Raw genomic sequence first — 21,564 nt, forward strand, 5'->3', positions numbered from 1 at the left:
TAGAAACAGCCCTGATCAGTGCAATCTGCGCTATGTTGCTTTAGCCTGCCAAAGCAGGCTATAGCAACACAGAGAAGATCCGCAAAAGTGCTGCACCATTGCCCCGCAGTGGTCCTGATCATAAATAGCAACCAGCCGGCAACATTGAGTTGCCGGCTTTAAGTCCGGTGTCTGGCATAGTTTCCCTCTGACTTGCACCAGACCTGATCCCATTCATTTCAATGGGACAGTTCACAATCATCCAATGCCTCAATTTTTACACCTGATGGTTGAAAATGCCGTAGGGCACCAGACAGGGGAACACAGAACTTCCTCTGGAGCATACAGCAGCTTATAAGTACTGGAAGGATTAAGATTTTTAAATAGAAGTCATTTACAAATCTGGTTAACTTTCTGGCACCAGTTAAAGGGGTAGGCTAGTGGTGAAAAACCTAGCCCCTATCCTAAGGATAGGGGATAAGTTTCAGATCGTGGGGGTTCCGACCGCTGGGGCGCCCCACGATCTCTCTGTATGGGGCCCCGGCCCGCTGGCCAGATGTGTTGACCACTGCTCGAGGCGGCGGCTGACACGCCCCCTCAATACAGAGCCGGAGATTGCTGAAGGCAGCGCTATAGAGTTGTATTGAGGGGGCGTGTCAGTCGCTGCTTCGTGCAGTGGTCAACACGCCCCCTTCCCGCGGGCTGTCAGGGCCCCATACAGGAGATCGCGGGGGGCCCCAGCAGTCGGAGCCCCCACGATCTGAAACTTATCCCCTATCTTAAGGAGCTTTTCAACACTGAATATCTCCTTTAATTTTAAAGAAGTTGTTTTCCACCGGAGTACCCCTTTAAGGCCAAAATGGGCTTGGTCCTTAACCAAATACAAAGATCTGCTGCAGATGGCTACCAGGTCGCTACCTCTGAAAGTGTTCTTTGTGTGGGCAGCAGCTGGCCCAAAGAACTAAGAGACACCAGTGAGAAGCCTTAAAGGAAAACAGTCACCCGTTCACCCACACTAAACCTAATACACAGAGTTATAGTACAGGTGAACAGGAGACCAATGCGTCTCTCTGATTAATAGACATATCTGAAGTCCGGTGCCCAGTCCCTCTGAAGATCCTCTTCTGTCTTCTCTGAATTGCGCACTGGGGACAGGCCCGCCAGCTAGATTAAAATATATTTATGGTCATTGATCAAGTGAGCGCTTTGTGCCCACTGAGCGCTCACGTGACCAGCGACCATGAATATTCAAATCCAGCTGGTGGGCCTGCCTCCAGCACCCAATTTGGAGAAGAGGATCTTCAGTGGGACTGGGCATCAGACTGCAGATATGTATATTAATCAGAGAGACGCATTGGTCTCCTGTTCACCCGTACTATAACGCTGTGTATTGGGTTTAGTGTGGGTGAATGGGTTACCGTTTTCCTTTAAGGGGTAAGGAAAAAAACATGTCCAGGTACAGGCAGAAGTATTGGGCAGGAAGTGTGCAAATATAATCAGGGACAGACAAACAGATCATGGCGAGCAGCACAGGTTTGTAGTCAATAGTCTAAGTCATACACTTTAGAGGCAACAAATTACACATGATCAAGCCGAAATGGAGTTAGAAAGGCAGGCAGAGAGCAGACACAGAATACAGAACACAAAACAAAACACCTTTTATTGGACAAATCCATTGCTAAGGAAAAGTTAGATCCAGTGTGGCTGTCTTAATAGACGGTGCATGAAGGTGGTTGGCATAGAACATAGAGTGGTATATGTGTGCATCCTATGGTCAAGCAGAAGAATTTCAGCTTAATTCAACTTATCGATCAGCTACTGCTGCCATAACAATGCTGCCAGAGTCTCCACTGGTATTTACTCAATGCCTTCATCTCAACACATGGAAATGTAAAAAAATGTAAATAAAAAATCAGCAGAGTACCCCTTTAACATGTAAATATATATACAAAACTGTTTGTTAATGAATATATGGAATCACAGGGCTCCTCTGGTAAGTTATGGAGATTAGTGCTTTCCCAATGAGCACAACTGTACATTTGCTGTTGGTATATGTGTATCAGCAGAACAGCACTGAGAGGCCTGATTGATGTGTTAATGCTCCGCACGTGTTTGGCTGATAGCCCAGCAAAAAAAACAAAGCAACTTAAATGATGTAACATTTTCAAGACCATTAGGCAAACATGTGTCAAGCTTTCATTCACTTTGTGCAGGACTAAAGCAATATTGAATTTTCAAAGTCGTCAGTTAACACGAGTTTGTTAATCGGGCGTGAGCGGAAAAGGTGCTTATTCACTTGTCCTCTTCTCTGTTTTAGCTGCATATAACAAGTAAAGTCAACAGACTGGTATAATAAGCTGCAGCTTACTTAGCTCACCTTACTTATTTTTGTAGTAAAAACACTCTCAAGAGAATACATTATGAAGCCATTAAATATTTCTCCTTTTAAGAATTCAAAAAGTGGGTGCAGCTCAAAATTAATCACTGACCAAGGTAAAATGGGCAATCACCTATACCCAAGGTGTATAAAAGAATTTGGAACTGAGGAAAAATATAGCCCAAACCTAAAGGAGAGTGTCATATTGTAATATTAGTAATCAAAGACCGTGCTTCAAATAAAAATGACTTTTTTATTTTTTTGTTAAAAAAGCATACAGATTGCATAAATTCCCCTCACAGGGCCCTTGTGGGAGGAATGCAATAATAATGCATAAAACATACAATATAAGCAATATAAAAGCAGAAAGAATAAGATCACATATACTGAATAGTGGAATATGCTTTTTTGGCTAGCCTTCCGATGGTCCAGCAATGATATTTATGGTTCAATCTGTAATGTGTATCAATATTATGAACATATGTCCATATACAGTCATTAGGTATGTATATGCAGTATAGAACATTGTTACCGCTATGATGTAATACTCCTGTATTGCCCGTTCTAGTTGTCATCTCCTTGCACTGTGGTATTGGTGCTTAGCAGAGCTCCGAGTGTCAGTTGTGCGCTGGCATGCGCTGGGTGAGGCTGGCTCAGACTGCGCTGAACCCGGAGTGTGTTGCACAATGTTTTCCAGAGACTAACCGTGATGGCAGATCCTCGTGGCAATGGCGTCTGAAGTCAGCCAAGAGATGGTTGTGCAAAACAGCGATAGGTGGCAATATCAGGAGCTGCAATATTAGCGGGGAACCAAGATGTTGCGGTAAATTGATTTCAGGATCGCCAATTCTATTAGATGGATAGCAGTCCTTAGCTCTTGCAAAAATGATGGATTTGCGGTAGTAAATAATCCAGACTCAAGTGTCTGGCAAACCAATAGATTTTCGGTGCGGCTTTTGGCTTGACAGCCGGAGCTCTGCTAAGCACCAATACCACAGCACAAGGAGATGGCAGCCAGAACGGGCAGTACAGGAGTATTACATCATAGCGGTAACAATATTCTATAGTGAATATACATAACTAATGACTGTATATGGACATATGTTCATAATATTGATACACATTACAGACTGAACCATAAATATCATTGCTGGACCATCAGGAGGCTAGCCAAAAAAGCATATTCCACTATTCAGTATATGTGATTTTATTCTTTCTGCTTCTTTATTGCTTATTTTGTATGTTTTATGCATTATAATTACATTCCTCCCACAAGGGCCCTGTGAGGGGAATTTATGCAATCCGTATGCTTTTTTAATAAAAAATAAAAAAATCTTTTTTATTTGAAGCATGGTCTGATTACTAATATTACAATATCTCCTTGAGGTTTGGGCTATATTTTTCCTTAGTTCCATATTTTTCTTTTTAAACTGCATATCTTACCATAGTATTATACAAACCTCATAGTGATACGTTTGTCAGTGCAGTAAACACGTTTGTTATCGTGATAAGTAGTTTTCCCTTTAAATGAATTTACATAAGCTAAGCTAATATGATAAGTCCTAATGATGTTCAATGATATATGACGCTCCATGAATATTAAAAGTTTGGATATTTTTTTTATGATTGAACCCTGATCTATACTTCTCCAAAACTTTTTTTATTTAGCCAAATTGGAGAGCTCCTTAGTCTTTTCATGTTGTAGTGACGTTAAGCACTCTGGGGTCTTTCAGAATAAGTATATGTACACTGATATCATGTGACAGATCATGTGACGCATTGATTGCACACAGGGGGACTGAAGTCAACTCATTTTGTGACTTTACAAGGACCAGGCATTTTTTAGGGCTTTTGTAGTAAAGGTGGTGAATAATTATGCACTTTTCAGTTTTTTTTTATGTTTTAATCACTTTTTTTGTTTTTTTATCGTTTCTGATTTTGTCAGGTCTATTACATATCATTTATACTAAAATCCCTTTAATTCCAGGTTGTAACACAACAAAACAGGAGAACCTCCATGGGGGGGGGGGGGGGGGATACTTTTGCAAGGCACTATACTAGGCTTTAGAGTTACAGTCATGTTTAGCATATATTCAAAAGAAAAAGCCACAGCCATTTAATATTTAACATAATTGTAAGCGGCACTATATAATTCCCATAACTATCAATATTATAAGTGCTGCCAGTTCACTTAAACTTTACTTAACATTAAGTGACAGATGTGATGTGTCAGTTAATATTAAGGACAGTGTCTGGCAAAAATAGTCATCTGGGATTTTAGTATTAAATCCTACATATAATTACCATTTCATAAGTGACATGTAAATGACTGGTATTGCTGTAGTGCAATGTAAACATGCTACTGATCTCTGATTATAGTTTTCACTAAAATTATATTTTGTTGACAGTTTATTTGTTACGTTTGAAGTCCGTGTTGTCAGTGAGTAAACGGATTTGGCAATGATTCTTGTCCCTTCTAGTATCTATGTATGTATATATCTAGAATTAATGAAATTTGTCATGCTGTATGTCACATGTTCTTCCTATTACTGTATAAAGATCTTGTTAACCCCTTAACTCCTTAAGGACCAAGGACATACAGGTACGTCCTTGGTCCTGCTCCAGTGATATAACGCGGGGTTACACGGTAACCCCGCATCATATCGCGGCGGGCCCGGCGTCATAGTGAAGCCGGGACCCGTCACTAATAGCGCCGATCGCGGCGCGGCTAAAAGCGAAAGTGAAAGCTGCCGTTTAACTCAGTGGGCTGTTCGGGATAGCCGCGGCGAAATCGCTGCATCCCGAACAGCTTACAGGACAGCGGAAGGGCCCCACCTGCCTCCTCGCTGTCCGATCGCCGAATGACTGCTCAGTGCCTGAGATCCAGGCATGAGCAGTCATGCGGCAGATTCATCGATCACTGGTTTCCTATGAGAAACCAGTGATCAATGATAAAGATCAGTGTGTGCAGTGTTATAGGTCCCTATGGGAGCTATAACACTGCAAAAAAAAAGTGGAAAAAAAGTGAATGAATATCATTTAACCCCTCCCCGATTAAAAGTTTGAATCACCCCCCTTTTCCCATAAAAAAAAAAACACAGTGTAAATAAAAATAAACATATATGGTATCACCGCGTGTGAAAATGTCCGAATTATAAAAATCTATCATTAATTAAACCGCTCGGTCAATGGCGTCCGCGCAAAAAAATTCCAAAGTCCAAAATAGTGCATTTTTGGTCACTTTTTATATAAATAAGTCCTATCAATGCAAAAATGGTACCGTTAAAAACTTCAGATCACGGCGCAAAAAATGAGCCCTCATATCGCCCCATACACGGAAAAATAAGAAAGATATAGGGGTCAGAAGATGACAATTTTAAACGTATTAATTTTCCTGCATGTATTTATGATTTTTTCCAGAAGTACAACAAAATCAAACCTATATAAGTAGGGGATCATTTTAATCGTATGGACCTACATAATAATGATAAGGTGTCATTTTTACCGAAGAATGTACTACGTAGAAACGGAAGCCCCCAAAAGTTACAAATTTTGTCGCACAATGATTTTTCTTTCCGTTTCAATGTAGATTTTTGGGCAAAATGACTGACGTCATTACAAAGTAGAATTGGTGGCGCAAAAAATAAGCCATCATATGGATTTTTAGGTGCAAAATTGAAAGAGTTATGATTTTTTAAAGGCAAGGAGCAAAAAAAATGCAAAAACGGAAAAACCCCCAGTCCTTAAGGGGTTAAGGACCAAGCCCATTTTTACCTTTAATGGGTATTCCAGGCCAAAACTTTTTTTATATATATCAACTGGCTCCGGAAAGTTAAACAGATTTGTAAATTACTTCTATTAAAAAATCTTAATCCTTCCAATAGTTATTAGCTTCTGAAGTTGAGTTGTTGTTTTCTGTCTAACTGCTCTCTGATGACTCACATCCCGGGAGCTGTGCAATTCCTATGGGGATATTTTCCCATCCTGCACTCTCCCGGGACGTGACATCATCATTGAGCAGTTAGACAGAAAAATTTTGTTTTTGCATTTTTGTTTTTTTCCTCCTCGCCTTCTAAAATACATAACTCTTTTATATTTCCATCTACAGACCCATATGAGGGCTTGTTTTTTGTGTGACCAATTGTACTTTATAATGAAATCTCTCATTTTACCATAAAATGTACGGTGAACACCAAAAAAATATTTTTTTTAGGGAGGATTTTGTCTTCACACTGTACAATTTACTGTTAAAATGACATGTGTTCTTTATTCTGTGGGTCAATACGATTAAAATGATACCCATGGCTAGATACTTTTATATTTTTGTACCGCTTAAAAAAAATCTAAAACTTTTTTGTACAAAATCAGTAATCTAAAATCACCCTATTTTGAACACCTATAACTTTTTCTTTTTTGAGTATATAGGGCGGTATGAAGGATAATTTTTTGCGCCATCATCTTTAATTTTTATCAATACCACATTTTCATATATGAAACTTTTATATCATTTTTAATTAATTTTTTTTATAAAATCTGACAAAAAAAGGAGCATTTTTGGACTTTTTAAAATTTTTTACGTTTACGCTGTTCACCATACAGGATCATTAACATTATATTTTGATAGTTCGGACATTTAGACACGTGGCAATACCAAATATGTTTATAAAAAAAATTATTTACACTTTTTGGGGGTAAAATGGGAAAAACTGACAATTTTCATTTATACAACATAAATAAAACATAAAAAAAAGTAGTGCATTTTTTTTATTTTGTAAAATACGTTTATATCCATAAACAATTAAAAGAAAATCTTTTAATGTACCTTATGCAAGCAATTAACCAGAATCAATATTAAATAACAACCATCCAAGTAACCATCACACGAGTACAAGTTATGCGTACAATATACACAACAGTTTTATCCAATATACGTTATGCTATGTGATCAATTTTTATCCATCCATATATTTCTCATAGTCATATGTCCGTCCTGAGTTCAGTACGGCTGTTGTTATTATGATAGGCCAAACAAGTGACTGCACGTTGCCAGCTCGTATCTCCACAACAATAGTAGCGCAACAAACACACTTCCTCTTTAGTACCTTTAGTTGTTGCTGTGTTGTACTCCGTTCTTCCCTCGTCCCTCCGGGGGTAGGTTTGTAGTCCTGTGGTTGGTAAGATCCTAGATAGCGACCAGGAGCCAAACGCCAGGAGAGCTACTCCGGCCGAAAGTGTCTTACTGGCTGGCTGCCGTGGTCTGACAATTCTGAGCCGAGGCCCATGGTTTGCTTAGTGACGTAACTTACTGCAAAGGCCTAGGGCCAAAAAGGTGTCTGGGATCTGACGTGTTTCGGAAAGTCTGCTTTCCTTTCTCAAAATGGATTTACAACAAGAACGGTGTACAACACAGCAACAACTAAAGGTACTAAAGTGGAAGCGTCTGTTTGTTGCGCTACTATTGTTGTGGAGATACAGGGTGGCAACGTGCAGTCACTTGTTTGGACTATCATAATAACAACAGCCGTACGGAACTCAGGACGGACATATGACTATGAGAAATATATGGATAAAATTTGATCACATAGCATAACGTATATTGGATAAAAATGTTGTGTATATTGTACGCATAACTTGTACTCGTGTGATGGTTACTTGGATGGTTGTTGCTCGGAAGTAACTCATCAGCATTAAGATCAATCACCTCATATGTTTTTCTTCTAGTGAAGAAGCTTAGAGCGTGCCACATATGAATTGTTGAAGCTTAGAGCGTGCCACATATGAATTGTTCTACAATAATCAAGTAAGTTTTATGTAAAACATTTACCCACAATAGCGCTGATACACAATTTTCATAATTACTATTAGCTTTTAACTTTGGAGCGGCAAATCAGGGACCCGCTCAGTTGTATCATAGCTGCTTATATACCATCATTGCACCGGGGCTATAAATTTTATTTGTCAATATTAAATAACAATGCACACACAAGCACTTGAAAGTATATTTAATCTGAACACACAAATATGCAGACAGGTTAATATGCCTGAGCATTGGAAATAAGAAAAGCAATATTTAACATATAAATTATACTTAAATCAAAGCAGCTCAGCTGCTTCTTATATTATACATGCAGATAATGCAAGGTTTCAGGCCTGAAATCGATAAGAAAGGTGACAAAGCCTGTGTTAAGGCTCAATCCAATTTAAATGGGTACTGTCAGATCCAAACACTTTTTATATGTAGTAACTGATTGTGCAAAGGAAAAACACTTGGTCATAAAAGCATAATTTTATTAGTATAAAATGTAAAATATTAGCACATATTTAGTAATGATAATAAGACAAACAAGATACATGAATTTTAGGTTTATATCAAACACAGCTATTCCTAGGTGCTGGGTAGGTCACCAGGGTTGGGTTGCACTGGCCCTTCTAGTCCACTAGGATCCCCTACCTGTTACTGCAGGGAGGCCCTCCTAGAGAGTGCCAACCTGCAACAGGAACCTCCTATCTCTCCCTGGTTCTGGAGGGAATGGAGGCACCGAGTGCAGTATGTACAGCAAGCCACTAGTAATAAACTAGCTGGTTTGCAAAAACCTCCAAAAATTATTCGGTGAGTATACAGTTTGCAAGCACATAGGTTACAGTAAAACGATTGCATACAATATTGATACAAATCAAGCCACATATTTCCAACGAGTTTCGTTGTGGCACATTTTATAAGCGGCACAACTCTTCAGGGACAAGTGTATTTAGGTAGGAGCGTAGTATTTCCTGTCACTTATCTCACTGAATACATTTATCTAGTCGTGATACGACAAAAAGAGGTGTACATAATATGTAGATGTGCTAGGATAAACAAGCCCAGGTAGGATAGACTGGTAGGTGATGGTCCGGTGAAAATATTCCCTCTTTTGAGTAGGTATATTCCGTCCTCTCACTGGTGTGGCAGGTATGTAAGTGTAGCACGGTCCGTGCACAAACTGCTTGTTACAGGCAGATAAACACTTGTATAAAGCTTATATGAATAGGTCTACCTTTAGTATGAGGGTTATTCTTATATGGTCACCCACAGAGAGATGATTCTTACCAAGCAGTTAGGGTTATGCCAGATGGCGTCCAAATAAAAGGTGAAGGAGCCATGGAGATGTCACATTTCCTGCAGTTAGCTGAATGGATGGGCAGCGTATGCAGGGATCCACGGTGGTGCGGTATCTCGTAGTATATGTATTAACTGATGAAATTTTAAGACCTTTTGTAATATGGTTGTTTACATTTTTGGGGGGAATATTTAATAAAGGAAACAGTTCCTGAAAATCCTACCACTGGGGTGCCCATACCTCCTGGGACACTAACCAGTCCTGCAGCAGCAGCAGCTTGTCCATGAGTCATGAAGAAGTGATGACTCATGGACAAGGCTGCATGAGCAGACACACCAATTACCTCCCACTACCACAAGGAGGGACACACACCCTCTCACCACAGGCCAATCACCTCCCACCACCACAAGGGAGGGAAATGCCATCTTCTCCTGAGAGGATTTCTAAGGCTGGGTTCATGAACCTGAGGGAAACTGATGCTAGAACTGATCCCACTCCGGAGGGCACAGGACAGCGGAACACAGCATGATGTGTTCCCCTGTCCATTGCCTAGAAACAATGGATGCCTGATCCCATACAACTGATGACAAGTTGTCATCAGTTGTGGCATCGAGACTTTGGCTGAGTTCACCTATGCTGGATGCCGGACATATATGAACCCAGCCTAACACTGTGAGCTAATGTAAAAAGGTATTGTTATAATAAATATAGGTGTTAGAGGCATAAAAAATGAGATGTTCAGGATTAAGTACCGAGTAACATTTCTTTTTTTTTTTTTTTGTGGCATCTGACAGGTACGCTTGTTCACACACCGTAATACAGCTAAAGTTATTTTAATGCCGTATTTTTATTCGATTACATCCAATTTTAAATGTTGGATTTAAACAATGTGTATGATTCAATATGATTCGATATAGCTTAGTTTTAAATGTAAAAAGGCAGCATTTTATATCTTGTTTTACATCATCTTGACTCATAGTAAGTGGTACATAGCCTTAGTTGTGAGGGGAGATGAAAAGGCATTGAGCCAGGGAGAGAAACGCACAACTGTACACTTTTTTCTTAGCTCACTTCAGATATAAAATCCCTATGTACTGAGATAAAGTTAAAGGAATTATCCAGGAAAAAGTGTTTTTTACATATATGCTCAGGCAGGGTTGATTAAAATATAATCCACACTTGCTGTTCTCACTTTCACGCTACCGACTGTATCCTAGAGCTCTGGTACCTGCTATGCGGCACTTTTATGTTGATAATTTTCTGAGTGGGAGACATCACACACCCACTCAGAAAATGATCAACTTCAACAATGTTCTGCCTAAGCCACTGATTGGCTGAATGCTGTGACATCACATCCCTGTACCTGGAAATGCTGCACAGATGGAATTGGAGCTCCTTGGTACAGGTGGCTCAGTGGGAGAGAAGGTAAGTGAGCGTTTTTGTTTTACACATATATGCAGTCTTAGGCTATGTTCACACATAGTATTTTGGTCAGTATTTGTAGCTCAAACTAGGATTGGAACTGACACAGAGAAAAACTATGATATTAAAGTCCCACCCCCCTGCACCCGTCCGCTCTCCCGCACATGTTTAAACGCTGTAATACTCATATGCAATAAAGAAGTTTACAGTTCCTGAATACCTGGTGAGTGCCGCATTTCTTTCATCTCTTCTATGGAATATATAATATGAAAGTTATGCACCTCTTTGGTGTTTTGGACAAACTCTTTGTTTTGGCTAAAAATTCTGACCAAATTACTGACCAAAATACAATGTGTGAACATAGCTGTGCCAAACATGGGCCCCTATTTGTATGTATGGCACAAGTGTGAGATACCGCTTGGAACTTTAAATTAGTATATTAGAATAATTACATCTAAAATAGATTGAGCCTTTATACAAGAATTAAATAATTAAAATAAAGCAGTTCAATATCTGACAACAACAGGCATTGCGCTTTCTATTTTCATTTTGTAAAAACAATAATGACAAAAATTATATTTAATTTGAAATACTTTTTTGTATTGGTTCATGTGCCATGGCAGGTGTACAGTACACAGTTGGAGCCTTCAATTAAATGCAGTGAGTAGTTTTGTCTATAAACATTAATATCTATGACAATGGGGTTGTAGCTTTCTGGAAAATGTCATGTCTGACATTATAAACTATGCAAAGCAGCTAAAGCAGAAAATAAGAAAATTATTATTTAACTTAGAAATGGCATAAAATGCTGAAGCTGATGTGTGCTTATTTTACTTTCAACACAACACCCATTAAAATCCATTTTCCTGGTAAATGTTTATCATGTTATTTTTAATATTAAGTAATGCTATATTCAAGTCCAGTTTATGAACTACATAAGGATGATATCTTAGTAACAAAAAAGGTATCCAGTCACATCCTGGATAAATATCTGAGGCTTCTATTGTACAGTATTTCTCAGCTGTTAACATCAATACTGACGCAATCACATCCCAATGTTAAAGAATTCATTGTGCTTTCAAGTGGGATACACAATCGCCCTAATAACCTACTGAAAGGAACTGTTTACATAAGATTTCTATGTAATGGCAATAAAGACAAAATGATCTGAAATTCATAATAAAATAATCATCAGCTTCGAACAATCACCTGACCTCTAAAGTCTTTGGTCAAATGATATCAAAAAGGGAAGTTGCAGTCAGATATCTAGAGGGAAAATAATATTATCTGACATGCCATGGATCATATCTATAACTAGACATAACATTCACATGAATATATGATAAAAAGATCAATCTTAAATGTATCTTCTCATCTGAGTGCTTCATAGAAACATATTGAAATTATCATCTGGTAAATATTGAAGGCAAAATTTATAGAATATATTCAATACTTTTCATATTACAAAAAGCCAAAGTTTACACACATTTAAAGCAAAGTTTACCATGAATACATAAGACTTTTAAAAACAGTAAGGAAAATTTTTGGATGCCATCATACAGTAATAGAGGAAAAAGTATTTTTCTTGGTTGCAATGAGGTACATCAGTTAGTGTAACAAGTTAAATATAGAATTAGCATTTTTCTGGTAAAACATGATTGAACACAAATTCAGCCAAGTTAAAAAGGAAAGTCCACACAAAATATAGACAACAATAAATACGAAATGCAAAGCTTGAATCTTTATTGTAATTAATAAGTAGAGCAGTTCAGGTAAACGAAGAAAGGGCAGGAGCCCCAGGCGTGAGTACCCTTTCACTTCTCATTTGACGCTTTTTGACAACAGTCCTTCTTTCTTCGTTTACCCAACCTGCTCTACTTTAAATGGATTAAAATAAAGACTCAGGGGGAGATTTATAAAAACCTGTCAAGAGGAAAAGTTGCTGAGTTGCCAATAGCACCCAATCAGATTGCTTCTTTGATTTTTGAAAAGGCCTCCGAAAAATGAAAGAAGCAATCTGAATGGTTGCTATGGGCAACTCAGCAACTTTTCCTCTAGACAGGTTTTAAGAAGTCTTTTAACCTGCACACATGTTGGTGATTGCCCTTATAATTGTTTCCTCTTTTATATTTATGCAGGTTTTGCCTGCATTAAGACTTGGCACCATCATAAGAACACCTGTTGCTCTCTAGTCATATCCTGAAGACTGGTATATCATTTTTGGATATCTGCAGTACCAACCTATTTGTCTCTTCTTGCTAAAGTTGATTCTAAAATATAGACAACATAGCACTAATTTGTGCCCCAAAAGGAACAGTTCATTGAGGGAACTTTTTATTTTACTATGAGTATACATATTGTAGAAAACAATAAATAACTCAAAATCAATAAATGATAAGTAAAGGGTAGTATGTACAATAGGATGTATAGTGAAATTTGTACAAAATAGTTTCCTTTAAACTAAAACTACTGTAAACATTGTAAAGACAGCATGTAACTAATGAAAAAATGAAAATCCAAGGCACCAGAACTTTCCATAAACTAACTTTTTTTCTGGAAGATTTTGGCCATCCAGGGCCACTCTCAATTCAAGATACAACCACAATAGTAGTATGTAGTTAAGCACAAGTGAGGCTGGACTTTTACATTTATGGGTCTCTGAAGAAAGCAAATCTAGCAAATTTGCGTACTACACTTTTATTCGGGTATATAACTTAGAAAGCTACATACTTGGCTTTTCTTCATGAACAGCCTCTTCAGTCTTCAAGACTTCTTGGCCTGTAAAAAAAAAAAAAAAAAATATTGCAGGAGATAAACAGGACAACAATAAAAATAAGTGAGTAGTAGTAATAAAATTATTTATTTGCTTTTCATACTATACTAACATTACTATTTTAGTGTACACGGCTGTACATATACATAGCCCTAAACAACATTGTTTCTTAAACAATAAATAAATAATAATAATTAGTTTTCTGTTAAGTGGGCACTGTTATTAAACATGATTTTTAGTATTTGACTCCTTATGCCAAATGATTTAATAAGAAAAATGTTATGTTAGTTTTTCTGCTGTATATTTCTGGCCACCAGGGGTCTCCCTTTTTAGCCAGGACACATTCCGTCTGGAGAAGATCTCTCATCAGTGTCACCCACACTAACCTGTTGGTACAGGCTGATGACACTGGTGATAACAATACTTACCTATCCCCAATTTGTGGCCCTGTTTGCCTATTCGCCCATTCTTTATTTGGGCAGCAGGCTGGAAGCAAGGGGGTCACTCCAGGAGTATGCTGATGTCCCGACTTCCCCTTCTTTAAGCCTGCTCGCAGCTGGGCCAAGTGAGGAAGCTGCAATGGTTACGTGAACAGGAACACAAATCGGAGATAGGTGTGCATCATTGTCATCAGTATCACCTGCACTACCAGCCCGTACCAACAGGTTAGTACAGGTGACACTGATGACAGATTCTTTTTAAGTCATGTTAAAAAGGTGGACAGCTTTAAGACATCAGGCCTACTTTTATTGTAGTATAATTTAATATTTTAGGTGCAGGGAATATTTGTACTTGGGTTATAGGACATTTATCTATTTGCTGACCTCAGAAGAGAGCAGCAGCTTAAAGATTTATCTATAGATGTTAAAGAACTACGGGATTGAAAATGTTATCCCCTATCCTTAGGATAGGGGATAAGTTTCAGATAGCGGGGGGTCCGACCGCTGGGGCCCCCCACGATCTCCCGTACGGGGCCGCGGCTCTCTGCATAGAGAGCGCGTGTCAACCACCGCACAAGGCGGCGGCTGACACGCGCCCTCCATTTACTGCTAAGGGAGAGCCGAAGCGCTGCCTTCGGCAATTTCCGGCTCTCCCATAGCAGTGCATGGAGGGGGCGTGTCGGCCTCTGCTTCTTGCGGTGGTCAACACGCCCTCTCTAACCAGAGAGCCAGGGCCCCGTACGGGAGATCGCGGGGGGCCCCTGCGGTCAGACCCCACGCGATCTGAAACTTATCCTTAGGATAGGGGATACATTTTTCAATCCCGTAGTTCTCCTTTAATATGTTTTCTGTTAGAGGGTTCATGTGAAGAATAATAGTGGATGTAGTGGATGCTCAGGTGGAGTATAATAATGGAAGAAGTTAAAGGTAAAAAGTAGAATACAATTCTCAACTAAATTCTATGATATTCATTAATTTTACATGCTGAAGGAAATCACATAGGTAAGTAATCCGTTTTCAAAGACAACTTTACCTTGTTTTTCTGCCTTCTCACTCTGTACAATATCTTTTTCTAAAAGTAGTAAAAAATAAAGAGAAATATTAAAAAGAACAGCAAAATGTATATATATATATATATATATATATATATATATATATATATATATCTATAGATATATATAGATATATATAGATATATACATAAACAGCCAGTACCCACAGGACAGTTTAACAGCCTCAGGGACCAATCCCCTCCAGCACACAGGACAGTGGCAGTCAATAAAACACAAGAGAAGGAGGAGGCAAGGAGTGAAATGGGGATGGAAATGCTGGGCACTTGAGGTAATTGGCCACTCACTATGGGCACTTTACATTTATGAAAAAAAAAACAGCTTGGCTCACAAAGTAAAGTTCTCAGTATAATGGTAGGACTAGGACTGTACTTTTACACCCTATATAGAGCTGTGAAACAATCTGAATAAATTTAAGCTTTAAAGAGTGGTGGTAGGAATATCACTGTCTATAATCAAGGTGCCTTCAGTAATGTAAATCCAGAGGTGTTATCTCTAGCTACCACTAGCAACACTTGAGAAAGAAAGGCCTGATAAAAACATAAAAATAGTTCTGTAACAATATATTTCAGACATATGAAACCAAAATAATATGTGTCAGAATGATGGGAAGAGAAGGATATGGAGGAAAAATACTGGTCCCAGGACCTGAAAGTTAAGACCACCATGCTTGCCTTGCTCTTTCCTGCCAATCAAGTTGTTAGGGTCTATTCACACGCACAGTATTCTGCGCAGATTTGATGCCAACATGATTGGAGGGGGGATGGCGAGTGGCACAATAATACGCCAGCCGTTGGCTGTCCGGGAATGCTGGGATTTGTAGTTTTGCAGCATCTGGAGGTCCGCAGGTTGGAGACCACTGGCGTACAGCCCCCAACAAAGAGGAGGAGGGCAGTGCTTGAACGTGACATCTGTGAGTAGTGCCCCGCTGGGCTGATCATTAATTGGGGGGGATGGCAGAACAGCACTGGCGGGTCACATAGGTTTAGTTCCCCCGATGTGGGGACAGTGCTGCACTGATAATACATTCCTGAGGGGGAGGGACCCAACCGGTATTGCAGTATGGGGAAGATTCATATCGTGCAGCCCAAATAATTCGGTATTCGGTATGAACTGGTATACCGCCAAGCCCTAACTTGACACATGCTTTCCGTTAGCTTCCAGATTCCTGGAAGGATAACGTACTTCTATACCGTTGACTTTAAATACATATATATAAATTTTTTTTTGAAAAAGCATAATACAAAACAAACTCTGTACTCTAGTCTGTATGGATTGCTTTGGTCATTTACATGCATTTATTTTTACTGGTCTCATTATTTTTGAGATGCTGTTATAAATATATGATGTCCAGTTATTTATATACTTACTTGTTTACATAGAATGGTTATTCATTAAAAGGCTTAGTTGTGACATCTAAGCATCTGCCCTTTATTTTCTCTGTATTATTTTACATTAATGACATCCATACAGCCCTTAGTGATGCATATATTCCTCTGCATGTACTGTACCTCCTATTTTTCTAGTTTAATGATGGCTATAGGATGAAACCCAGTAATAAGTAATAAGGGATGGCATTTAGGAAATAATGGTATGTTGTGGGATACTTTTGTAGGGGATAATTATTCAGCATGTTGCCGGATCCTATTTTTGTGGATTTCTTTGGATCCAATTGTAGGCGTTATATTGTTATGGTTATTATTGTGATTAATGTATAAATAGTTTACAGTAAGCTTCTGAAAAATATACAATTTAATCCCTTTCTGCCACAGTGATTTTTGGCAACTGACTTTTTTTTTTTTTTATCTTCACATTTATAAAAAGCCATAATATAATTTTTTTTCCGTACACTATACCGGAATATTCTGCTACAACGGGTGAATGCATAGGGTGACGGAAGCAAGCTTCGAAATCGGTCCACGTTCCCAAAAATCCATTTAATATATGGTCCCCAGATAAGGGACATATCAGATATTAACCCCTTAATGACCAAGCCCATTTTCACCTTAAGGACCAGGTCAATTTTATTTTTGCGTTTTTGTTTTTTCCTCTTTGCCTTCTAAAATCCATAACTCTTTTATATTTCCATCTACAGACCCATATAAGGGCTTGTTTTTTGCGTGACCAATTGTACTTTGTAATGAAACCTCTCATTTTACCATAAAATGTACGGCGAATCCCACCAAATTTTTTTTTAGGGAGGAAATTTTAATGAAAACCAAAATTTTGAACATTTTGGAGGAGTTCGTTTTCACACTGTGCAATTTACGGTAAAAATGTTATGTGTTCTTTATTCTGTGGGTCAATACGATTAAAATGACATCCATGGCTAGATACTCTTAAAAAAATCCAAAACTTTTTGTACAAAATCAGTAATCTAAAATCGCCCTATTTTCAACACCTATAACTTTTTCATTTCTCCGTATATAGGGCGGTATGAGGGCTAATTTTTTGCGCAATCATCTTTCCTTTTTTTAGATACCACATATACCACATATGCATATATACAACTTTTAAATCATATTTTTATTAATTTTTTTAATAAAATGTGACAAAAAAGCAGCATTTTTGGACTTTTTTTTTATTTTTTACGTTTACGCTATTCACCGTACGGGATCATTAACATTAAATTTTGATAGTTCAGACATTTACACATGCGGCGATACCAAATATGTTTATTAAAAAATATATTTTTACGCTTTTTGGGGGTAAAATGGGAAAAACTGACAATTTTCATTTTTATTGGGGGAGGGGATTTTTCACATTTTTTTAACTTTTTATTTTTAAAATTTTCAACTTTTTTAAACACTTTTTATGTCCCCATAGGAGACTATCTCTAGCAATCCTTTGATTGCTAATACTGTGCAGTGCTATGTATAGGACATAGCACTGCTCAGTATTATCGGTGATCTTCTGCTCTGGTCTGCTCGATCTCAAAAGACGGCCGGAGCCAGGTGAGGGGACCTCCGGCCGCCATGCTGGATGATCGGATCACCGCGGCAACGCTGCGGGCGATCCGATCATCCAATCAAAGTACCGTAATGCCGCAGATGCCGTGATCTGTATTGATCACGGCATCTGAGGGGTTAATGTCGGACATCCGCGCGGTCACGGATGTTGGCCATTACGGGCGGGTCCCCGGCCGCTGCTAGCAGCCGGAACCTGCCGTGTATTACGGGAGCACCGTTCCGATGCTCGTGGTCATACACAGGACGTGGTCGTGAAGTGGTTAAACAGATAAGAACAGATACTACACTTGATCTTAGCCAAAAGGCCGAGAAGCAATAACATTTTTAGCTTGCGTTTTAAAGGGAACCTGTCACCGTGAAAATAAAAATGTCATGTAATCTATTGGTATTATATCATAGAGCAGGATAAGCTGAGCAGTATAAGATGTAACTTATCGGCCCTCATTTGCTAAGCTAAAACCGAATAGTTCTTGTCGGGTCATTTTGGCTCATAGTGTCTGTGACATGTCTGCGTCAATCTGTGCCATGGAAATCTGACAAATCTGACATTACAGGGTGAAAAGCTGGAAAGGGGGCATGGTCTGCCATAAAGGGGCGTGGTTTCACAGCCAGACCTATTAACTATTGAATTCACAGAAAATCCTGTGAATAAATGGTATTTTGTTAAATCTCTGCACTCTTCTACTCTTAGGAGTCCAGTAGGAGTCCAATCATTAAATGACACTACCCACTGGACTCCTAACAGTAGAAAGAGCAAGGATATCAATCAATAAATTTATACTAAATTTTATCCTACAAAGATATATTATGTGTCAATCTGTAGAGGTCAAGGAGCAAAAAACAGCAAAAAAGGTTTTTGGAGGCGCTGCTCTTATGTTAAATCAGATAAAACCACCTGCGGAGCACAGAACACCACAGTGTTTATTGGGTTTGGATAGTACAATGCGTTCCAGCACTTACTCTTGCCTTCATCAGGTCCACCAGTTAAACCCCCAGATGAGTGTACTTATTTAGCCTGGGAGCTGGTGCTGTGATCCTGCTTGGTAGCTGTGCTACTGTGGTATCAATCTGCTCAGCTCCTCCTGCTCTATAACATAATGGTGATAGATTAGAGAATTTCCACGGTGACAGATTTTCCTTAATGTGTCATGTAATGTACAGATTTTTTTTTTTGGGTGTGACCGGATTTTAAGTTCTGTAATATAAAAACCATTACAATTTATATAAATATAGAAAAGAAGAAACCTCACAGAATGTTAGTTATTTTTAGAAGGAAAAAAAAAAGCATTCAAAACACCAATTTAAAATAAATATTTCTCTGTTCAGATCATGGTTTCAGTTGTTCAAGAAGCCATATCATCTTTGGCAAATCAGTTTTGTAAAATATTTTTACAAATCCTGACACATCGACATGAAAAGGGTCCATTTCTGTTAGAATTCGGCAAGCTGGAGGTGGATCCTCTGTGTCAGAGAGGGATTGGCGTGGACCGTGCCAGCGGACCGGTTCTAAGTTGCTACTGGTATTCACAAGAGCCCGCTGCAAAGCAGGATGGTCTTGCAGCGGCGGTAGCAACCAGGTCGTATCCACCGGCAACGGCTCAACCTCTCTTACTGCTGAGATAGGCGCGGTACAAAAAGACAAGGCAAGAGCAAGGTCGGGCGTAGCAGAAGGTCAGGGCAGGCAGCAAGGGTCATAGTCAGGGGCAACAGCAGAAGATCTGGAACACAGGCTTTGGACAACACTAAACGCTTTCTCTGGCACAAGGCAACAAGGAAGTGAAGGGGAAGTGAGGTTATATGGACAGCGAGCAGGTAGAAGCTAATTAGACTGATTGGGCCAGGCACCACTCATTGGTGCACTGGCCCTTTAAATCCTAGAGAGCTGGCGCGTGCGCGCCCTAGAGAGCGGAGCCGCGCGCGCCAGAACGTGACAGCCGGGGACCGGGACGGGTAAGTGGCTTGGGATGCGATTCGCGAGCGGGCGCGACCCGCTATGCGAATCGCATCCCCATCGTGAATGTCAGTGCAGCGCTCCCGGTCAGCGGGCCTGACCGGGGCGCTGCAGAGAGGAGAACGCCGCGAGCGCTCCGAGGAGGAGCAGGGACCCAGAGCGCTCGGCGTAATAATTTCTGCAGGGTTTCTATTTTATAACGGTAAGAATTACACAGCAGTCTACACATTTTTGCTAAAAGTTTTTGATTGTGTTTAGGAGTATTACTTTGCATATTTGCAGACTTACCCGTTTTTGGTTGCTCTGGTATCTTTCCAGTATACTCCGTTCTTTTTTCTATGAAATACAATATACATTAGCAGTGGATTTTGACATTCATTTTACATTTATAATATTTGCATTTTTGTTCATATGTGAAAGAGAAAAAAAAAGGATAGTGTAGCTCACTTGAGGCAGAATATGAACCCAAGGTTACTGGTGTTACCCACACCCAAAATAGGCCAAAATATATATTAACCCCTTAAGGACTCAATTTTGACCTTAAGGACTCAATTTAATTTTTTTTTTCATTTTTTCCTCCTCGCCTTCTAAAAATCATAACTCTTTTATATTTTCATCCACAGACTAGTATGAGGGCTTGTTTTTTGCGTGACCAGTTGTCCTTTGTAATGACACAACTCATTATATCATAAAATGTATGGCGCAACCAAAAAACACTATTTTTGTGGGGAAATTAAAAAGACAAACGCAATTTTGCTAATTTTGGAAGGTTTCGTTTTCACGCCGTACAATTTACGGTAAAAATGATGTGTGTTATTTATTCTGAGGGTCAATACGATTAAAATGAGACCCATTATTACTTACTTTTATATTATTGTTGTGTTTAAAAAAAATCACAAACTTTTTAACCAAATTAGTACGTTTATAATCCCTTTATTTTGATGACCTATAACTTTTTTATTTTTCCGTATAAGCGGCAGTGTGAGGGCTAATTTTTTGCGCCATGATCTTTACTTTTTTTGATACCACATTTGCATATAAAAACTTTTAATACATTTTTTATAATTTTTTTTATAAAATGTATTAAAAAAGTAGCAATTTTGGACTTTTTTTTTCTTTTACGTTCACGCCGTTCACCGTACGGGATCATTAACATTTTATTTTAATAGTTTGGACATTTACGTACGCGGCAATACCAAATATGTCTATAAAATTTATTTTTTACGCTTTTTGGGGTAAAATAGGAAAAAACGGACGTTTTACTTTTTTATTGGGGGGGGGGGGAATTTTTCACTTCTTTTTTACTTTTACTTTTACATTTTTTTACATTTTTTTTTACACTTGAACAGTCCCCATAGGGGACTATTCATAGCAATACCATGATTGCTAATACTGATCTGTTCTATGTATAGGACATAGAACAGATCAGTGTTATCGGCTATCTTCTGTTCTGGTCTGCTCGATCACAGACCAGAGCAGAAGACGC

At 38.9% G+C, this 21,564-nt stretch overlaps 1 protein-coding gene and 1 pseudogene across 1 annotated transcript in view; both read right to left on the minus strand.

The window, feature by feature from the left end:
• Window positions 1-21,564, minus strand: part of LOC130361041 (trichohyalin-like) — a 275,344-nt gene that overhangs the window by 71,632 nt on the left and 182,148 nt on the right. Inside the window, exons 47-49 of the mRNA XM_056563601.1 lie at window positions 20,367-20,414; window positions 15,122-15,160; window positions 13,606-13,653 (exon numbers count right to left, since the gene is read on the minus strand). Coding sequence (XP_056419576.1) covers window positions 13,606-13,653; window positions 15,122-15,160; window positions 20,367-20,414 — 135 coding nt within the window. The remainder of the gene's footprint in view (window positions 1-13,605; window positions 13,654-15,121; window positions 15,161-20,366; window positions 20,415-21,564) is intronic.
• Window positions 18,288-18,444, minus strand: LOC130363484 (U2 spliceosomal RNA; annotated as a pseudogene).

This window comes from Hyla sarda, chromosome 3, assembly GCF_029499605.1.
Source record: "Hyla sarda isolate aHylSar1 chromosome 3, aHylSar1.hap1, whole genome shotgun sequence".
Taxonomy (NCBI): domain Eukaryota; kingdom Metazoa; phylum Chordata; class Amphibia; order Anura; family Hylidae; genus Hyla; species Hyla sarda.